At 36.1% G+C, this 19,722-nt stretch overlaps 2 protein-coding genes across 2 annotated transcripts in view; one reads left to right on the top strand and one right to left on the bottom strand.

The window, feature by feature from the left end:
- Positions 1-3,687, top strand: part of LOC117339933 (5-hydroxytryptamine receptor 4-like) — a 39,089-nt gene extending 35,402 nt beyond the window's left edge. The window contains exon 2 of the mRNA XM_033901649.1: positions 1,331-3,687. Coding sequence (XP_033757540.1) covers positions 2,317-3,315 — 999 coding nt within the window. The 5' untranslated portion in view covers positions 1,331-2,316 and the 3' untranslated portion in view covers positions 3,316-3,687. The remainder of the gene's footprint in view (positions 1-1,330) is intronic.
- An 11,892-nt stretch (positions 3,688-15,579) lies between these two features.
- The window catches only part of LOC117339004 (adhesion G-protein coupled receptor G2-like), a 95,593-nt gene continuing 91,450 nt past the window's right edge, over positions 15,580-19,722 (bottom strand). Inside the window, exon 30 of the mRNA XM_033900369.1 lies at positions 15,580-15,869. Coding sequence (XP_033756260.1) covers positions 15,808-15,869 — 62 coding nt within the window. The 3' untranslated portion in view covers positions 15,580-15,807. The remainder of the gene's footprint in view (positions 15,870-19,722) is intronic.

Here is a 19,722-nt window from a genome sequence, read left to right as displayed (position 1 = left end):
GACTTCTTTTTGATAACAAAAGGCCCATAGACCTAATATTAGGTCTGTAGCATGCTGGGATGAAGGGCTACCAAGTTTGTTCAAATGGATGACCTTGACTTTCATTCAAGGTCACAGGGTCAATATACTAAAAAAATAAGGGCTTCTTCTTGATAACCAAAAGACCCAGAGACCAAATATTAGGTCTAATATGCTAAAATATATCGAAACTCAGGTGACCGTTAAGGCCTATGGGCCTCTTGTTGTATTTTAACGTTTTGTTCATGATTTTGGTCTTGATACTGTTGGATATGCTGTATATCTATAATCAGCTGGCTTAAGCCAGAAATACAAGTGTTTGTGTTACATTGCCGTACTGTGGTAGCTGTCCTGTTTTATACTCTTTCATCTCATTGAAAATATATAGCTGTTTGAGAATAAAGTATGGTAGGGTGACTTGAATATTTAGAAAAACTATACACATTTGCAATTAAATTTCTATAAAAAAAATCTATACATGCACTGTAAACTGACAAATGTGTATACAAATGTGGCATGGATTTAAGAGAAAACAGACCAATGCTGTAATTATCAGTAATAATAAATGTCTTGTCCATATCAATTCAATGTATCTGGGACAAGTTGCAGGTAACGAGATGTAAAATCGTTGTTTAGGAGGTATCTCTATATTTACAATATACATGTATAACATATGTGTTATAGGAATCGTTATTACCGTCTTATATCCGTAGTATACTACAATATCATTTCTATATAGGGTGATTACCATGACATTACCTAAATAATTGTTGTCATCGTACGGACATCTCTAGCATTCACATGGCATGTCAAGTACCAACATATTCAATTTTCTGTATCTTCTCCCATTCCCAATCGAAAGTTTATATCATGATTTAATTGTACGTGCATGATAAAGCACTCCAGATGAATAAGTCAAAATCAATGTCATTAAAACGAACCGTAAGATATTTATGTCGTATAGATGATAACACATTAATTTAATTATTTAATCAGTTTCTTTATCATGTAATACTGTGTATTTAAAAATGAAATGCTTGCAGATGTTTTGTCTGAATTAGATATCTTTGCAAACGAAATTAATATTTAATGATGATGACAAGCTTTGCGTGTTCATTGTATGATATTGGAATTGAAGTCAATAAGATAACCGCTTGTGAGTGCATTACACAAATTGCGTAATGCAAATGGATATCATAGCGCTTGTAACAGCAAGCAGAGTAATTATATAATGATATATATGAGGTCTAAGTGATACCTATCTCTGTGCCGCTTGTACTGTACTTGTACATCTCATACATTTCTTTTTCAGAATGAATGGGCAGATCAATGAAAACCATCCGGACCGAATTAAACGGAACCGATGTGAATACTTCGAGAAGAACACAATACTGTTAAGCTGATGACGACGTTGATACTGAATGTTCCGATGCAGTTAACGTATGATACCGCTATATATAAAAGTTGAGAGAAGAAAGACTCAATATGCATTCGCTATTAGATTCGACCATTTTTTAATTACAATGTTGCTGCTAGTGCTCTTAGAGACAGATCTGGACAGTGTATAATTACCAGAGTCGAAGTTATATCTAAGCTGTGCTGGAACATTTATGCTTATTATGATGCGATATGTGTTAAAGCTTAAACTAGCTACATTTAGACTTTTAGTGCTGATTTTTATATTAATGTATTAGTTGTATATGATATTAAATTGTCGCTGGGAGGTATTAATACCCCAAGTTGTGTTAAACACGAGACAACCAAGTTTTAACAAGAAAATTTGGTAAAAAAACAAAACAAAAAAACAAAAAACAAAGCAAAAACGAAGGAACAGGGAAAGGAGGAAGACGTTACTAAGGCGACGGCGGAATCATGTTAGCATTGAGATACAGAAGGACATTTCAAAATCGAATGTATATGTTTCTTTCCATAAGGACAAAGCTTTAACACAAACCTAACACAAATGGAATTCGCCTGAAGAGCGTTATTTCCAGTAATATGATCTTGAGGTGTGATGTTATAGAACTGAGGAAAGGATGTCTGAAATAAGATACGAGTAGAGATAACCAGGTACGGATAATTACGGTTTAATGAATCGTGTTTTAACGGTTCGTTGTGCTCCTGCTTTTGGTCGTGACAGAAAATCGAAATAAAAAGTGTCAGTGCAGATAAAGGTACGCGTGGATGTACAAAACTAACCCAATTTAAGTCGGAAGTCCGGTAGATTGTTGTCTTTCTTAATATCAACCTATCTCGGTGCTCCTTGAGATTAGGTTGGTTTTATAACAATCCTGAAGTATGGAGAACAAGACTGTGAATCTTAGTTGTCGACCCGAGCCGAAACCGGAACAAATTTTAGGAGACGGCGTCGTTTCGACACTCGTTATAATTTGCCTTTCAAGTCTTCCGGTGTTGACAATATTAGGAAATCTTTTGGTCATCATCATCATTGTGAGGCGCAGTAACTTCCGACAGAAAGCCAATGTGTTTGTCGTGTCTCTAGCCATAGCAGACATCGCCGTAGCGATTTTTGTAATGCTGTTCTCAATACTGCAAGAAGTGAGTAACATGGCGTGGCTGAGTGATCCAAATATCTGTCTGATGGCGTGGAGTTTTGATGTCATGTTCACAACCTCGTCCATCCTGCATTTGATGTGTATGACAATAGACCGGTATGTAGCGATATGTCTACCTTTCAGATACCACGACCTTATCAGCCAAACATGTGTGGCAACGTTACTAATGCTGTGCTGGTCATTACCGGCTGTTATTTCATTCGGATTAATATTTGGAAAGGTCCACATGATTGGGATAGAAGAATACTATTCTTGTTCATCAGAGTGCCATTTCAGAGTAAACGCCTACTATGCCATTATATGCTCCGTAATATCTTTCTACATTCCTTCGATATTCATGCTTGTGCTAAATTTTAAGATTTTCTGGAACGTTCGAGTTCGAACACGACAACTTCGCCAAATGACAGACGGTTTGGCAGTACAGTCTAAACAAAAGGAACACTTTCTGTTGAGAGAGGCTAGTGTTGCCAGGACAATAGCTATAATGTTGGGTTGTTTCCTCATTTGCTGGCTGCCGTTTTTTGTATTCAACATTATCGATCCTCTGATGAACTATACAATAAGTGAGGTGCTGTGGAAAATAGTAACCTGGTTTGGTTACGTAAATTCCACAATAAACCCCTACCTTTATTATTTTCGCAACAGAAAAAATAGGCCCTGTATTTATAAATCTAATGTAGTGATGAAAAGAACAGCAAGTTGCAAAGGGCACCAGGTTTAAGTGACAGTAGCACCTCCTTAAAGCGAACATGGACCAAAAAAATTCACCCAGATAGCTGTCCTTACCACACAAACTGTTTGGTTTAGACAAACTTCAATGTTTAAGCCTAATCATATTAATCGTGCTTAATGATCACGTGTATAACTGGACTATACCTTGGTTGTGTCGATGTAATATTCATCATGATGTAAACGATATAGATACAGCGTTCGTTTCTAATGGATATGAATATAATGTGAATAAACACAAAAACAAAATTTTCTTTGAAACGATTTAACATTTGATTTCACAGAATGTCTGTTGAACTACGCCAAATAGCACAATTACTATATATTGCCCATCCCACATTTTCAATAAGAAGAGAATAAAATGCTATCTGGACGCCAGTAGTAATAAAATATACCGTACAGAAAACACCAAAAGAAAACAAGAATATTGCTTGGTCCTTAATGTATGGATAATGAATTTATGCATATTGTTTTCGTCCGGATTATTTCTAACAACGAAGAACTTGTTGCAGGCTTATACAAACATGTTCAGGAATACTCCACTTTACAAAAACTGTTTACGTGGCAATAAACACAACAAATAAACAAATAATAAATATGTTGTAATTTCAATGCCTGCAGAAATTTAGAATTCCTAGTTATGGTCTCAGTAAGTATTTCAACTTATATAACTTCTAAAGAGAATAGTTTAATGATCAAGAAAACACATCAACAAGATCTAAATTATATTGTGTATCAGATTATATCTCGTCAATACAAAACTTTGATGAAGCATTGCAGTGAATCGGAGAATTGTCATCTGTGCTAATTCAACACAATAATGTATTGTTTTGTCATTAAGTTAATATGCACTATCTGCTTGTACGATAATACGATTATAGCTGCTATGTTTTATTTGTCTTGATATTGACACAGAGGTCTGGTATATAAGTGTGTTTAAGATGAAATAACTCTACATGTACAATAGATAATCTTTAAACAAAACAGCAAGTTTAAAGTGTTCTTAAGTGAAATCATATCATGTTAGATATTTTAAAAGTGTCACCATGGCAACTACTGTTTCGGTTCGTGACATTAAATGGATACAATACAATCCGAGGAATAGAACACAAATCTTTAGTAGTTTTGATTTATTTATTTACATATACAAGACATAAAATGACTAAAATATATTTTCACAGAGATGACACTATCGCTTTATGCAGCGTAACCATACATTTCCATATATGTTTTACAATCACGTGATGTCATCGTTTTTGTCACACATTCCTAATTTCCTAGATAATGGCGGTTGGGATGATGAAAACCTTAACCCTCGTGATGAACACCTGACCTGGCTTTTTTATTCATGAAATATAACTCAGTATGGTAACACAGAAGCGAGGTATTATGTTTTTCTTATTATTTATTAACAATAATAAAATAACTCACAAAGTCAAAACTGGAATTACCGAGGAACCTGGACATTCCTCACAATATCAAGGGTCTTCTCCGCAGTCATCAACGTCTTATTTGTATATGTTGGAAGGGTATGTATCTCTAAATGATAACACGGGAAGTGGACGTGACCACGGTATCACCTGATATACTGACCACTGAACACGTAGGACTAATCACATGCAAGGAAATCAATCTTCCAATATGAACATGATGACGATCATAATTCCCATAAAACACAAATTTTCAATATGACGAGAAAGTGTCAATGTGTTTAGTTCAGAGGTATATTTTTATTTACTGTCATGGGTTACAATATAAGGGTTTTAATTTGTTGTCTGTATAAGGAATAACACAACGCTAATACAACACACTGGTTTATATAACATACGTATGAATGCTATATCCGGACAATAATCTTCATAACTTTTGTATTGGGAACCTTTTTATCAATTGCAAATGGCGGTGAAAATCTACCAATGTAATCGCAATACAATTGATGACAATGGAGCACAGCAGAGTCGTATATTAACATGTAGAGAATGCAATAACGCCCAGTACCATAGACATTGTCATATCGAGTTAAACTGGCTTCAACTGGCATGACGAACGGTCATTTTAAACAAGTTAATCACCATGCAAGCATTAGCAGTACCGCGCATTTGTTAGGATACAAACCCATAGCTTTTGTCGACCAACTGTAGAGTATGTATCACCCATGGTATATCATGCATTGTAAATAAATTCTGAATGACTGCATTTTAAGTGTTGTTCATAAAGAATATCATACATCATAACAGAGAGATTGTTTTAGCTGTTGAAGTATCTAAGTCCACGTACACAAGGATTCTTAACTGAAGGCGGGATGCTTGACACACATTATACAAGTTGACATGTTAAGTTGACAATACTTCACGGTTTACTGATGTCTCGCCTTATAACGAAAATTATTTAAGATGTCGCCCATTTCTCTTATCATAATTGTCTGGTTAGTTTCCAGGCTAGAGACTAAGATACATGATTCCCGAGGAAAAGTAACAATTCATAGATAGCCAAAATCAAAACGAGATTTAGGAATTATAATGAGAAACCAAGCCAATAATTTTGTAGTTAATGATAATACAAATGTCTCCATTCGAAAACACTTTAAGAATCTGTGGTTCCTGTCAATTAAACATATTATACATTTGTCATAGCAGCACGCATGGTGTGAATACATATGTATTTACAGATTTTGTTTTAGAGATTCAATAGGTATTGGTATTAACGATCACATGACACATCGTATATTTGTCTGCTTTAACTGGACGTTTAGGTTTGCTTATTTCTGTGAATTTGACCGCAAATAAATATTTCAAAAATGCATCTTCTTCGGAAAAAAAAAAAAGAAAAAAAAGAAAGAAAAAAGTTCTGTTGTACGCTTGACACCGTTGTACCATGACATAAATATATATGAGGCAAGACTGAGAAATGTACTAGTAAAAATCAAATCGGTCACAAATGTAATATTTATTAGTAATCCTGTTCAATTTATTAGTTTCAATTTAAATCTTAATTCATCAATTTTAATTTAAGAACAAAATTATTGTGGTTCAATCGATCATGATAACACTCCTTTCTCTTGAATCTCTCTTCTTATTGTATCGTCGTCTATTTGAATTGGTTAACAAACGAAAAATCCGAATGAATGTCCGTCGAGAGGTTGACCTAGACTTTTGTCTGCACGCTATATGTCTAAACCGTTGTAAAAACAAATATAAAATGCTTGTGAACTATAAAAGTATGCATTAAACCCCAGAGTCGTTGACTTTTCCAATACTCTGGATTTCTTTATAGACTTAGGATCGTGAATGACTGACACATAACTTCCATCACGCATGCGCGTAAACCTGACAATTGACATAAAATAGGTTTCCTGGAAAGGCGATCTTGAATTGTATTTAGTTTTTTTAATCAAAGTAGAGTTCAGTAAGATATTAGTATGCACATCATCTCCAGTTGGGAAACAATTTCCATCTGATGTATTATAATGGAAGCACATCATGCGAAGTGATGCATATGCATTTATCTGAATTACGACTTGAAAGCATGAATGGTCTTTGTATTGTTCGGTATACACTCGTTTACAATGTTCTCCATTCCTTTCGACATGCCTTTTAACCGTCGGCTTTTCCCAACCATTTAACCATTCCTACATCCCCTTGATATACAGAAAAGCATATCATTAATGAAGTACATCTCCGGTTCCATGGATATTCATGTGATTTTCTTTTGTTTTGGATGTCAGTATTTATTATCCGATTTTCTTAGTACGGGCATGTTATGTTTGGTTGGCACAATGATAACATTTATCAGGAACTTTCCACTTCGTCTAGAGGAATAATGCTTGTATCTTAATCTATTGTTTGAAAACAGAGATATGTTCATATACATGTACAATCATGTTGTTTCATTATCAAATAACACATTCAATCACTTTGAACAAGTTGGACATTCCAACATATGTTCGATATGCTGAATCGTAATACATTACTTAATCTAAAACATGTCTCGTACGAATAATTAGAAATAACCATCATATCATGACCTATACAAATTAATGCTTCTCTAAATATTGAAGACCTGTTCAACGCATCGAGGTGCATCGTTATGGTAATGATGCTGGTGTATTATCTATTCTGTTATGACTTTGGTGTTTGACAGAGGATATCGATTCCTATTATGAGAATATTAAACCTTGGAAATATCTACAATGCTGGGTGTCATAACATATACATGTATATATTGTTGTTATGCAATTTTACAGTAATTAGCACTTCCAGGCAAAAAGTCTACCCAGTTGATCACATAAACACAATAATAAAGGTATACCTGTGTGAAGCAATAATGATTGTTTCCAATAAACTATAAACTACATGTATTAATATATAGCAGATAAAGCGTGGTATATTATATTGGATTTTCCAACTGATTCAATTCCAGTTATTTTCTCTGGGGTAAAGTTCTTTCAAGCTAAAACGACTCCAGCTATTTCCTCTACAGGTCAAGCTCCGTATTTAACATTGACTTTTCAAGCTAAAACGACTCCAGCTATTTCCTCTACAGGTCAAGCTCCGTATATAACATTGACTTTTCAAGATAAAACGACTCCAGCTATTTCCTCTACAGGTCAAGCTCCGTATATAACATTGACTTTTCAAGATAAAACAACTCCCGCTATTTCCTCTACAGGTCAAGCTCCGTATATAACATTGACTTTTCAAGATAAAACGACTCCAGCTATTTCCTCTACAGGTCAAGCTCCGTATATAACATTGACTTTTCAAGATAAAACGACTCCAGCTATTTCCTCTACAGGTCAAGCTCCGTATATAACATTGACTTTTCAAGCTAAAACGACTCCAGCTATTTCCTCTACAGGTCAAGCTCCGTATATAACATTGACTTTTCAAGATAAAACGACTCCAGCTATTTCCTCTACAGGTCAAGCTCCGTATATAACATTGACTTTTCAAGATAAAACGACTCCAGCTATTTCCTCTACAGGTCAAGCTCCGTATATAACATTGACTTTTCAAGATAAAACGACTCCAGCTATTTCCTCTACAGGTCAAGCTCCGTATATAACATTGACTTTTCAAGATAAAACGACTCCAGCTATTTCCTCTACAGGTCAAGCTCCGTATATAACATTGACTTTTCAAGCTAAAACGACTCCAGCTATTTCCTCTACAGGTCAAGCTCCGTATATAACATTGACTTTTCAAGATAAAACGACTCCAGCTATTTCCTCTACAGGTCAAGCTCCGTATATAACATTGACTTTTCAAGATAAAACGACTCCAGCTATTTCCTCTACAGGTCAAGCTCCGTATATAACATTGACTTTTCAAGATAAAACGACTCCCGCTATTTCCTCTACAGGTCAAGCTCCGTATATAACATTGACTTTTCAAGATAAAACGACTCCAGCTATTTCCTCTACAGGTCAAGCGTCGTATAAAACATTGACTTTTCAAGCTAAAACGACTCCCGCTATTTCCTCTACAGGTCAAGCGTCGTATAAAACATTGACTTTTCAAGCTAAAACGACTCCAGCTATTTCCTCTACAGGTCAAGATCCGTATATAACATTGACTTTTCAAGATAAAACGACTCCAGCTATTTCCTCTACAGGTCAAGCTCCGTATAAAACATTGACTTTTCAAGATAAAACGACTCCAGCTATTTCCTCTACAGGTCAAGCTCCGTATAAAACATTGACTTTTCAAGATAAAACGACTCCAGCTATTTCCTCTACAGGTCAAGCTCCGTATAAAACATTGACTTTTCAAGATAAAACGACTCCAGCTATTTCCTCTACAGGTCAAGCGTCGTATAAAACATTGACTTTTCAAGATAAAACGACTCCAGCTATTTCCTCTACAGGTCAAGCTCCGTATTTAACATTGACTTTTCAAGCTAAAACGACTCCAGCTATTTCCTCTACAGGTCAAGCTCCGTATATAACATTGACTTTTCAAGATAAAACGACTCCAGCTATTTCCTCTACAGGTCAAGCTCCGTATATAACATTGACTTTTCAAGCTAAAACGACTCCAGCTATTTCCTCTACAGGTCAAGCTCCGTATATAACATTGACTTTTCAAGCTAAAACGACTCCAGCTATTTCCTCTACAGGTCAAGCTCCGTATATAACATTGACTTTTCAAGATAAAACGACTCCAGCTATTTCCTCTACAGGTCAAGCTCCGTATATAACATTGACTTTTCAAGCTAAAACGACTCCAGCTATTTGCTCTACAGGTCAAGCTCCGTATATAACATTGACTTTTCAAGATAAAACGACTCCAGCTATTTCCTCTACAGGTCAAGCTCCGTATATAACATTGACTTTTCAAGCTAAAACGACTCCAGCTATTTCCTCTACAGGTCAAGCTCCGTATATAACATTGACTTTTCAAGCTAAAACGACTCCAGCTATTTCCTCTACAGGTCAAGCTCCGTATATAACATTGACTTTTCAAGATAAAACGACTCCAGCTATTTCCTCTACAGGTCAAGCGTCGTATAAAACATTGACTTTTCAAGATAAAACGACTCCAGCTATTTCCTCTACAGGTCAAGCTCCGTATATAACATTGACTTTTCAAGCTAAAACGACTCCAGCTATTTCCTCTACAGGTCAAGCGTCGTATAAAACATTGACTTTTCAAGATAAAACGACTCCAGCTATTTCCTCTACAGGTCAAGCGTCGTATAAAACATTGACTTTTCAAGCTAAAACGACTCCAGCTATTTCCTCTACAGGTCAAGCTCCGTATATAACATTGACTTTTCAAGATAAAACGACTCCAGCTATTTCCTCTACAGGTCAAGCGTCGTATAAAACATTGACTTTTCAAGATAAAACGACTCCAGCTATTTCCTCTACAGGTCAAGCTCCGTATATAACATTCACTTTTCAAGCTAAAACGACTCCAGCTATTTCCTCTACAGGTCAAGCGTCGTATAAAACATTGACTTTTCAAGATAAAACGACTCCAGCTATTTCCTCTACAGGTCAAGCGTCGTATAAAACATTGACTTTTCAAGATAAAACGACTCCAGCTATTTCCTCTACAGGTCAAGCTCCGTATATAACATTGACTTTTCAAGCTAAAACGACTCCAGCTATTTCCTCTACAGGTCAAGCGTCGTATAAAACATTGACTTTTCAAGATAAAACGACTCCAGCTATTTCCTCTACAGGTCAAGCGTCGTATAAAACATTGACTTTTCAAGATAAAACGACTCCAGCTATTTCCTCTACAGGTCAAGCGTCGTATAAAACATTGACTTTTCAAGATAAAACGACTCCAGCTATTTCCTCTACAGGTCAAGCGTCGTATAAAACATTGACTTTTCAAGATAAAACGACTCCAGCTATTTCCTCTACAGGTCAAGCGTCGTATAAAACATTGACTTTTCAAGCTAAAACGACTCCAGCTATTTCCTCTACAGGTCAAGCGTCGTATAAAACATTGACTTTTCAAGCTAAAACGACTCCCGCTATTTCCTCTACAGGTCAAGCTCCGTATATAACATTGACTTTTCAAGATAAAACGACTCCAGCTATTTCCTCTACAGGTCAAGCGTCGTATAAAACATTGACTTTTCAAGCTAAAACGACTCCCGCTATTTCCTCTACAGGTCAAGCTCCGTATATAACATTGACTTTTCAAGATAAAACGACTCCAGCTATTTCCTCTACAGGTCAAGCGTCGTATAAAACATTGACTTTTCAAGCTAAAACGACTCCCGCTATTTCCTCTACAGGTCAAGCTCCGTATATAACATTGACTTTTCAAGATAAAACGACTCCAGCTATTTCCTCTACAGGTCAAGCGTCGTATAAAACATTGACTTTTCAAGCTAAAACGACTCCCGCTATTTCCTCTACAGGTCAAGCTCCGTATATAACATTGACTTTTCAAGATAAAACGACTCCAGCTATTTCCTCTACAGGTCAAGCGTCGTATAAAACATTGACTTTTCAAGCTAAAACGACTCCAGCTATTTCCTCTACAGGTCAAGCGTCGTATAAAACATTGACTTTTCAAGATAAAACGACTCCAGCTATTTCCTCTACAGGTCAAGCTCCGTATATAACATTGACTTTTCAAGCTGAAACGACTCCAGCTATTTCCTCTACAGGTCAAGCGTCGTATAAAACATTGACTTTTCAAGCTAAAACGACTCCAGCTATTTCCTCTACAGGTCAAGCTCCGTATATAACATTGACTTTTCAAGATAAAACGACTCCAGCTATTTCCTCTACAGGTCAAGCGTCGTATAAAACATTGACTTTTCAAGATAAAACGACTCCAGCTATTTCCTCTACAGGTCAAGCTCCGTATATAACATTGACTTTTCAAGCTAAAACGACTCCAGCTATTTCCTCTACAGGTCAAGCTTCGTATATAACATTGACTTTTCAAGATAAAACGACTCCAGCTATTTCCTCTACAGGTCAAGCTCCGTATATAACATTGACTTTTCAAGATAAAACGACTCCAGCTATTTCCTCTACAGGTCAAGCTCCGTATATAACATTGACTTTTCAAGATAAAACGACTCCAGCTATTTCCTCTACAGGTCAAGCTCCGTATATAACATTGACTTTTCAAGATAAAACGACTCCAGCTATTTCCTCTACAGGTCAAGCTCCGTATATAACATTGACTTTTCAAGATAAAACGACTCCAGCTATTTCCTCTACAGGTCAAGCTCCGTATATAACATTGACTTTTCAAGCTAAAACGACTCCAGCTATTTGCTCTACAGGTCAAGCTCCGTATATAACATTGACTTTTCAAGATAAAACGACTCCAGCTATTTCCTCTACAGGTCAAGCTCCGTATATAACATTGACTTTTCAAGCTAAAACGACTCCAGCTATTTCCTCTACAGGTCAAGCTCCGTATATAACATTGACTTTTCAAGCTAAAACGACTCCAGCTATTTCCTCTACAGGTCAAGCTCCGTATATAACATTGACTTTTCAAGATAAAACGACTCCAGCTATTTCCTCTACAGGTCAAGCGTCGTATAAAACATTGACTTTTCAAGATAAAACGACTCCAGCTATTTCCTCTACAGGTCAAGCTCCGTATATAACATTGACTTTTCAAGCTAAAACGACTCCAGCTATTTCCTCTACAGGTCAAGCGTCGTATAAAACATTGACTTTTCAAGATAAAACGACTCCAGCTATTTCCTCTACAGGTCAAGCGTCGTATAAAACATTGACTTTTCAAGCTAAAACGACTCCAGCTATTTCCTCTACAGGTCAAGCTCCGTATATAACATTGACTTTTCAAGATAAAACGACTCCAGCTATTTCCTCTACAGGTCAAGCGTCGTATAAAACATTGACTTTTCAAGATAAAACGACTCCAGCTATTTCCTCTACAGGTCAAGCTCCGTATATAACATTGACTTTTCAAGCTAAAACGACTCCAGCTATTTCCTCTACAGGTCAAGCGTCGTATAAAACATTGACTTTTCAAGATAAAACGACTCCAGCTATTTCCTCTACAGGTCAAGCGTCGTATAAAACATTGACTTTTCAAGATAAAACGACTCCAGCTATTTCCTCTACAGGTCAAGCTCCGTATATAACATTGACTTTTCAAGCTAAAACGACTCCAGCTATTTCCTCTACAGGTCAAGCGTCGTATAAAACATTGACTTTTCAAGCTAAAACGACTCCAGCTATTTCCTCTACAGGTCAAGCGTCGTATAAAACATTGACTTTTCAAGATAAAACGACTCCAGCTATTTCCTCTACAGGTCAAGCGTCGTATAAAACATTGACTTTTCAAGATAAAACGACTCCAGCTATTTCCTCTACAGGTCAAGCTCCGTATATAACATTGACTTTTCAAGCTAAAACGACTCCAGCTATTTCCTCTACAGGTCAAGCGTCGTATAAAACATTGACTTTTCAAGATAAAACGACTCCAGCTATTTCCTCTACAGGTCAAGCGTCGTATAAAACATTGACTTTTCAAGATAAAACGACTCCAGCTATTTCCTCTACAGGTCAAGCTCCGTATATAACATTGACTTTTCAAGCTAAAACGACTCCAGCTATTTCCTCTACAGGTCAAGCGTCGTATAAAACATTGACTTTTCAAGATAAAACGACTCCAGCTATTTCCTCTACAGGTCAAGCGTCGTATAAAACATTGACTTTTCAAGATAAAACGACTCCAGCTATTTCCTCTACAGGTCAAGCGTCGTATAAAACATTGACTTTTCAAGATAAAACGACTCCAGCTATTTCCTCTACAGGTCAAGCGTCGTATAAAACATTGACTTTTCAAGATAAAACGACTCCAGCTATTTCCTCTACAGGTCAAGCGTCGTATAAAACATTGACTTTTCAAGCTAAAACGACTCCAGCTATTTCCTCTACAGGTCAAGCGTCGTATAAAACATTGACTTTTCAAGCTAAAACGACTCCCGCTATTTCCTCTACAGGTCAAGCTCCGTATATAACATTGACTTTTCAAGATAAAACGACTCCAGCTATTTCCTCTACAGGTCAAGCGTCGTATAAAACATTGACTTTTCAAGCTAAAACGACTCCCGCTATTTCCTCTACAGGTCAAGCTCCGTATATAACATTGACTTTTCAAGATAAAACGACTCCAGCTATTTCCTCTACAGGTCAAGCGTCGTATAAAACATTGACTTTTCAAGCTAAAACGACTCCCGCTATTTCCTCTACAGGTCAAGCTCCGTATATAACATTGACTTTTCAAGATAAAACGACTCCAGCTATTTCCTCTACAGGTCAAGCGTCGTATAAAACATTGACTTTTCAAGCTAAAACGACTCCCGCTATTTCCTCTACAGGTCAAGCTCCGTATATAACATTGACTTTTCAAGATAAAACGACTCCAGCTATTTCCTCTACAGGTCAAGCGTCGTATAAAACATTGACTTTTCAAGCTAAAACGACTCCAGCTATTTCCTCTACAGGTCAAGCGTCGTATAAAACATTGACTTTTCAAGCTAAAACGACTCCAGCTATTTCCTCTACAGGTCAAGCTCCGTATATAACATTGACTTTTCAAGCTGAAACGACTCCAGCTATTTCCTCTACAGGTCAAGCGTCGTATAAAACATTGACTTTTCAAGCTAAAACGACTCCAGCTATTTCCTCTACAGGTCAAGCTCCGTATATAACATTGACTTTTCAAGATAAAACGACTCCAGCTATTTCCTCTACAGGTCAAGCGTCGTATAAAACATTGACTTTTCAAGATAAAACGACTCCAGCTATTTCCTCTACAGGTCAAGCTCCGTATATAACATTGACTTTTCAAGCTAAAACGACTCCAGCTATTTCCTCTACAGGTCAAGCTTCGTATATAACATTGACTTTTCAAGATAAAACGACTCCAGCTATTTCCTCTACAGGTCAAGCTCCGTATATAACATTGACTTTTCAAGATAAAACGACTCCAGCTATTTCCTCTACAGGTCAAGCTCCGTATATAACATTGACTTTTCAAGCTAAAACGACTCCAGCTATTTCCTCTACAGGTCAAGCTCCGTATATAACATTGACTTTTCAAGATAAAACGACTCCAGCTATTTCCTCTACAGGTCAAGCTCCGTATATAACATTGACTTTTCAAGATAAAACGACTCCAGCTATTTCCTCTACAGGTCAAGCTCCGTATATAACATTGACTTTTCAAGCTAAAACGACTCCAGCTATTTCCTCTACAGGTCAAGCTCCGTATATAACATTGACTTTTCAAGATAAAACGACTCCAGCTATTTCCTCTACAGGTCAAGCTCCGTATATAACATTGACTTTTCAAGCTAAAACGACTCCAGCTATTTCCTCTACAGGTCAAGCTCCGTATATAACATTGACTTTTCAAGATAAAACGACTCCAGCTATTTCCTCTACAGGTCAAGCGTCGTATAAAACATTGACTTTTCAAGATAAAACGACTCCAGCTATTTCCTCTACAGGTCAAGCGTCGTATAAAACATTGACTTTTCAAGATAAAACGACTCCAGCTATTTCCTCTACAGGTCAAGCGTCGTATAAAACATTGCAATTTTGGTTAAAACAACTCTAGGTATTACCTACGCAGGTAAAACGCGTATATGACTTTGAATATTTCACTTTTTTCAACTCCAGTTATTTCCTCTACAGATAAAGTTCCTATATAACATTGACTTTTCAGCTAATACAACTCAAGTTATTTACTCAACATGTATTGCATCATATATAACATTAAGATTATCAGTTTATTCAGCTCAAGTTTATTACATTGAGATTTCAAGTTCATTCAGCTCCAGTTATTACCTCTACAGGTAAATCATCGTACATAACATTGAGATTTCAAGTTAATTCAGCTCCAGTTATAACCTCTACTGGTAAATCATCGTACATAACATTAAGATTTCAAGTTAATTCAGCTCCAGTTATAACCTCTGCACCAATTAACAAGTGGTAAATGTTAAATGTGACGGGCTAGATATATTGTAATCCAAAACAATCTTCCGGCAAAGTCAAGTCCTGAACTACCACGTCATCTGGAAATACAATAGAAAAATGATATTAAAAATACCTGGTAAAATAAGAGATTAGACGAAATTATATTAATTATTTATTTAACTATTTAATCAGTAATTGCTTTTAAAACACTAGACGATGCCATTTTGTTTCAATGCGTCGTCTTCCTTGACAAGCAGGGGTATTATAGTTAAATACATTCCAATGAGACCCGTATCATCGTAAAATCAATGAAAGAACGCAAGCTTCATCGGAATCATAAGAGGACGTTACAGCTCTATGCTCGACATGCATATTAAAGATAACATTCATCCGATATTAACTAAATTAGATTACACCAATAAATTACTCTGTTTTTAGGAGTAGCATGTTTGTGATATTGACACAGATTCGGCGTCGGGTTTTACGGCTAACATAAATTTGATTTACATAATATTACGATTATTGGTACTGATAGCTTTCTGCTATTTGCATAAATCTGGAACCAACTATTCCCCTGCCGCGAATGTTTATTTTTTTTTTTTTATTTGGGACTCCGGAGAACAGTTAAAGAAGGGGAATTTCATCATTCCTGTAGAAATAGCGCCGTGGATAAACAGATAACCAATTGTTGGGTTTAAACTTTATAGAATACCTCAATTAGTAACTTTCGACTCATTCCGTATAAAATCAAGCATCATTCCTCCTTTGTCACATTTCTTCTCAAAATATATCATATTAAAATATGAAATAGATGAACATTAAATGTCGGTCCTTAGAGATTACAACGATACTTTTCATGGGAGGTCGGGCAGAAATTGAACTCGTTTTCGTGGATTGCACACTTGTACAGGTACACGAATATCATTCGCCCTAGATGTGACCTATCTAACTGTGACGTCCTACTTATATAATATATAGTGATCTACATGTATCTAGCTACAATGTCCTAGATAGTGGCCTATGTAGCTGTGACGTCCTTGATAATGACCTATCTAGCTGTAATGGCCTAGATTGTAAATGATCTAGCTGTAACGTCTTATATAGTCACCTTTCTAGCTGTGACGTTCTAGATACATGTAGTAACCTCTCTAGCTGTAACGTCCTAGATAGTGACTTATCTTGCTGTAACGTCCTAGATAATAACCTATCTAGCTGAAACGTCCTCGAAAGTAACTTATCTAGCTGTTATGTCCTAGATAGTGACCTATCTAGCTTTGACGTCCTAGATAGTGACCTATCTAGCTGAAACGTCCTAGATAGTGACCTATCTAGCTTTGACGTCACCATTGCGTTATATCCGCCATACTATATATACCCAATTTAGAGAGACGAAGCATGGGATCAAATATCACCCGGTAATATAGTGCGATATCATTGTAATATTTGATATTTAACTATATGCTATATTGACGAGCATGGTTGTAAGATCAATATTTTCATAAGAAATTGATGTATCTATGATCGGAAAATGACAGGACCATTGCGAGTACATCATGTCGTACTGCGATGGCTTAACGAACATAACCACATTGTGTATATTATGGACGAAAATTGCATAAACAAATGGAGAAAAATAGCAATTATTTATAAACTTCTCAGAAATTGTATTATATAAGACTACAAATCCTCATGATCTGCACTTTCAGATCACGAATCACAAGTGTAATCTAGACCTCCTCGGGAAATGTACAGTAAAATTGAATTGTGTTGAAGACGATTGAATCGAATACATCGGATGAGTCGAATGTTTTGTTCTGTCAGCATTTCCCCTTCTTTATCGTATCAAATTAAACACAGATATTTTGAACACTGTTAATTCGAATTCAGCGGTTGTGTTGAATATATCTTTGGGCCCGTTCGTTCTAAATTATACCAAAACGTCCTTGTTTGTGTCGAACATTTTGTTTGCAGTTATGTTTTTACCAATAAATATAAAACTTGACATTTCGAACCTAACCGACAAAAACTAAGTTCACCACTAGCAGGTATCTTCTGGTCCTTATTAATGGCCGACTACCTTTCAAGGCTAACTCATCACAAACATTTAACATTTTAAATCAATTTGATGGTTAACATTGAGTCAAGATATTTGAAGTCTTTATTTGGCTATTGTCAATCAAGCTAACCAAGCTTGGATGCGTTTAGAAGGCGTATCAGTTTTTATTTGTTATTGATTCGCAGATTAAACATTAATTGGACTCTCATACTTTTGCAAATGCATGCATTTTTTTTCTCAATAATTTATTTCGGTTTCAGTTTTCATTTCAATGTATTCATTCATTGTTTTCGTGTGTGTTGACCATTATGTAGCGGATGATATGACTCCCAAATGCAAGAAATGTACGTTTACTCTGTTGTTAATTGAATGGAACCATAGCTGAAATGAAGTAATTACAAATGGACAACCGATACGTGATTTGCTACATGTGTGGCAATGCCTAATTAACTGTTTGAATAAATTAACCACGGTCAAGAATGTACAGGTATGCTTTATACAAAATGTTAACGCAACAATTTGCGTGTGTATTCATGCGTGTGACATGACCAGATCTTATCAGACGATATTTGTATTTTTCTGAACTCGGTACATACATGTATTAATTGTTTAATTAATTTAAAATTGATGTTTGGTTTGATATATTGCTTTGTCCCACAAATCGAAGTAAATACATATCGTTCTTTTTTAATAATTGTTATTGTTAAATATCTTTAGCAATATTTCAGATATATATGTATACATATAACACAATTCCTCTATACATTTGGCATCAAAAAGTGCAATGCCTAAAACAACGGACATAGATATGCACACCCCGTACACTGTTATACCTGAGATGAAGGTCCATTTCGTTACCTGTACAATAACACATTGTCTACATGGCAAATATCTATTGATGTTGTTTTGTGTACGAGTGGTTTACATGTTATAATATAGATCGACTTAACACAAATATAAATATAAGATAATTTATTTAGATGTTCGAGTCTGTCATCTAAGACCATGTCCTTAGAGGTCTACGTCCGCCAACATACGTCCTGCGTTAACATAATTATAAAAGCTATTTTACAGAACTGTTGAACATAAACGATGTAAATCTGTTCTGAGTTACATCTCGGTATATATCGATTTGGCTTTTTACCGACAGGTTATAATAGCCAGTTTTGACGGCTCATATCTCGGGAAAGAGAAAACGGGTTTAATGCAGTTTTCGATAGCTTCCAATGTTAAAGCGAACGAATTCAAAAATCATTCAGTATACATTTTAATTACTACCTTAATTTCATGTGCAGGCGTTCTGCCATAAACCCCGAAGCAATGCTTTGCTTGGTGGGGCATTATGAGAAAAAAAAAAAGAAAAACATTTGTGGAAGCATTTGTAAGGGAAAAGGACACGAAAGAAAATCTCGAATTTTGCAAGGGATTCCCACGCAAGTCGCCTCTGAGGCAAATGGAAAACAGAAGGAGTACTCGTTTATCATTTCCCGACTCTCAGTGCTGCCGATCATTGCAATTGCGTTTTTAAAAGTGTACACAATTATACCAGATTTATTTTCTGAAGCATAACTAAAAAGGATGTATTTCAGAGGAATTTAAATTATTTTTGATTACAAATAAGTCGTATCGTTTATGCTATTTCCAAAGATTATGCAATTTACATTAATTATGTGCAAGAAAAGAATATATCACCCGTATGTGTGAGAGGGATTTATCTTTGGTCTCGGACTGACATTTGGTATATGTAGGCTTCGCCTTGAACGAGATTTTGATACAGAATGATCGCCCTCATCTGACAAATGATATTAGTCACTGACGATATTACAAAGTTAACTACAGATGAAGATAACCATTTCTCATTTAGTTTCAGGTGATTGGCTTTTTCTAACATCTCA

Source organism: Pecten maximus, chromosome 12 (genome assembly GCF_902652985.1).
Source record: "Pecten maximus chromosome 12, xPecMax1.1, whole genome shotgun sequence".
Classification (NCBI taxonomy): Eukaryota; Metazoa; Mollusca; class Bivalvia; order Pectinida; family Pectinidae; genus Pecten; species Pecten maximus.
The sequence above is the reverse complement of the archived record's forward strand: the minus strand, read 5'-3'. Positions and strand labels throughout refer to the sequence as shown.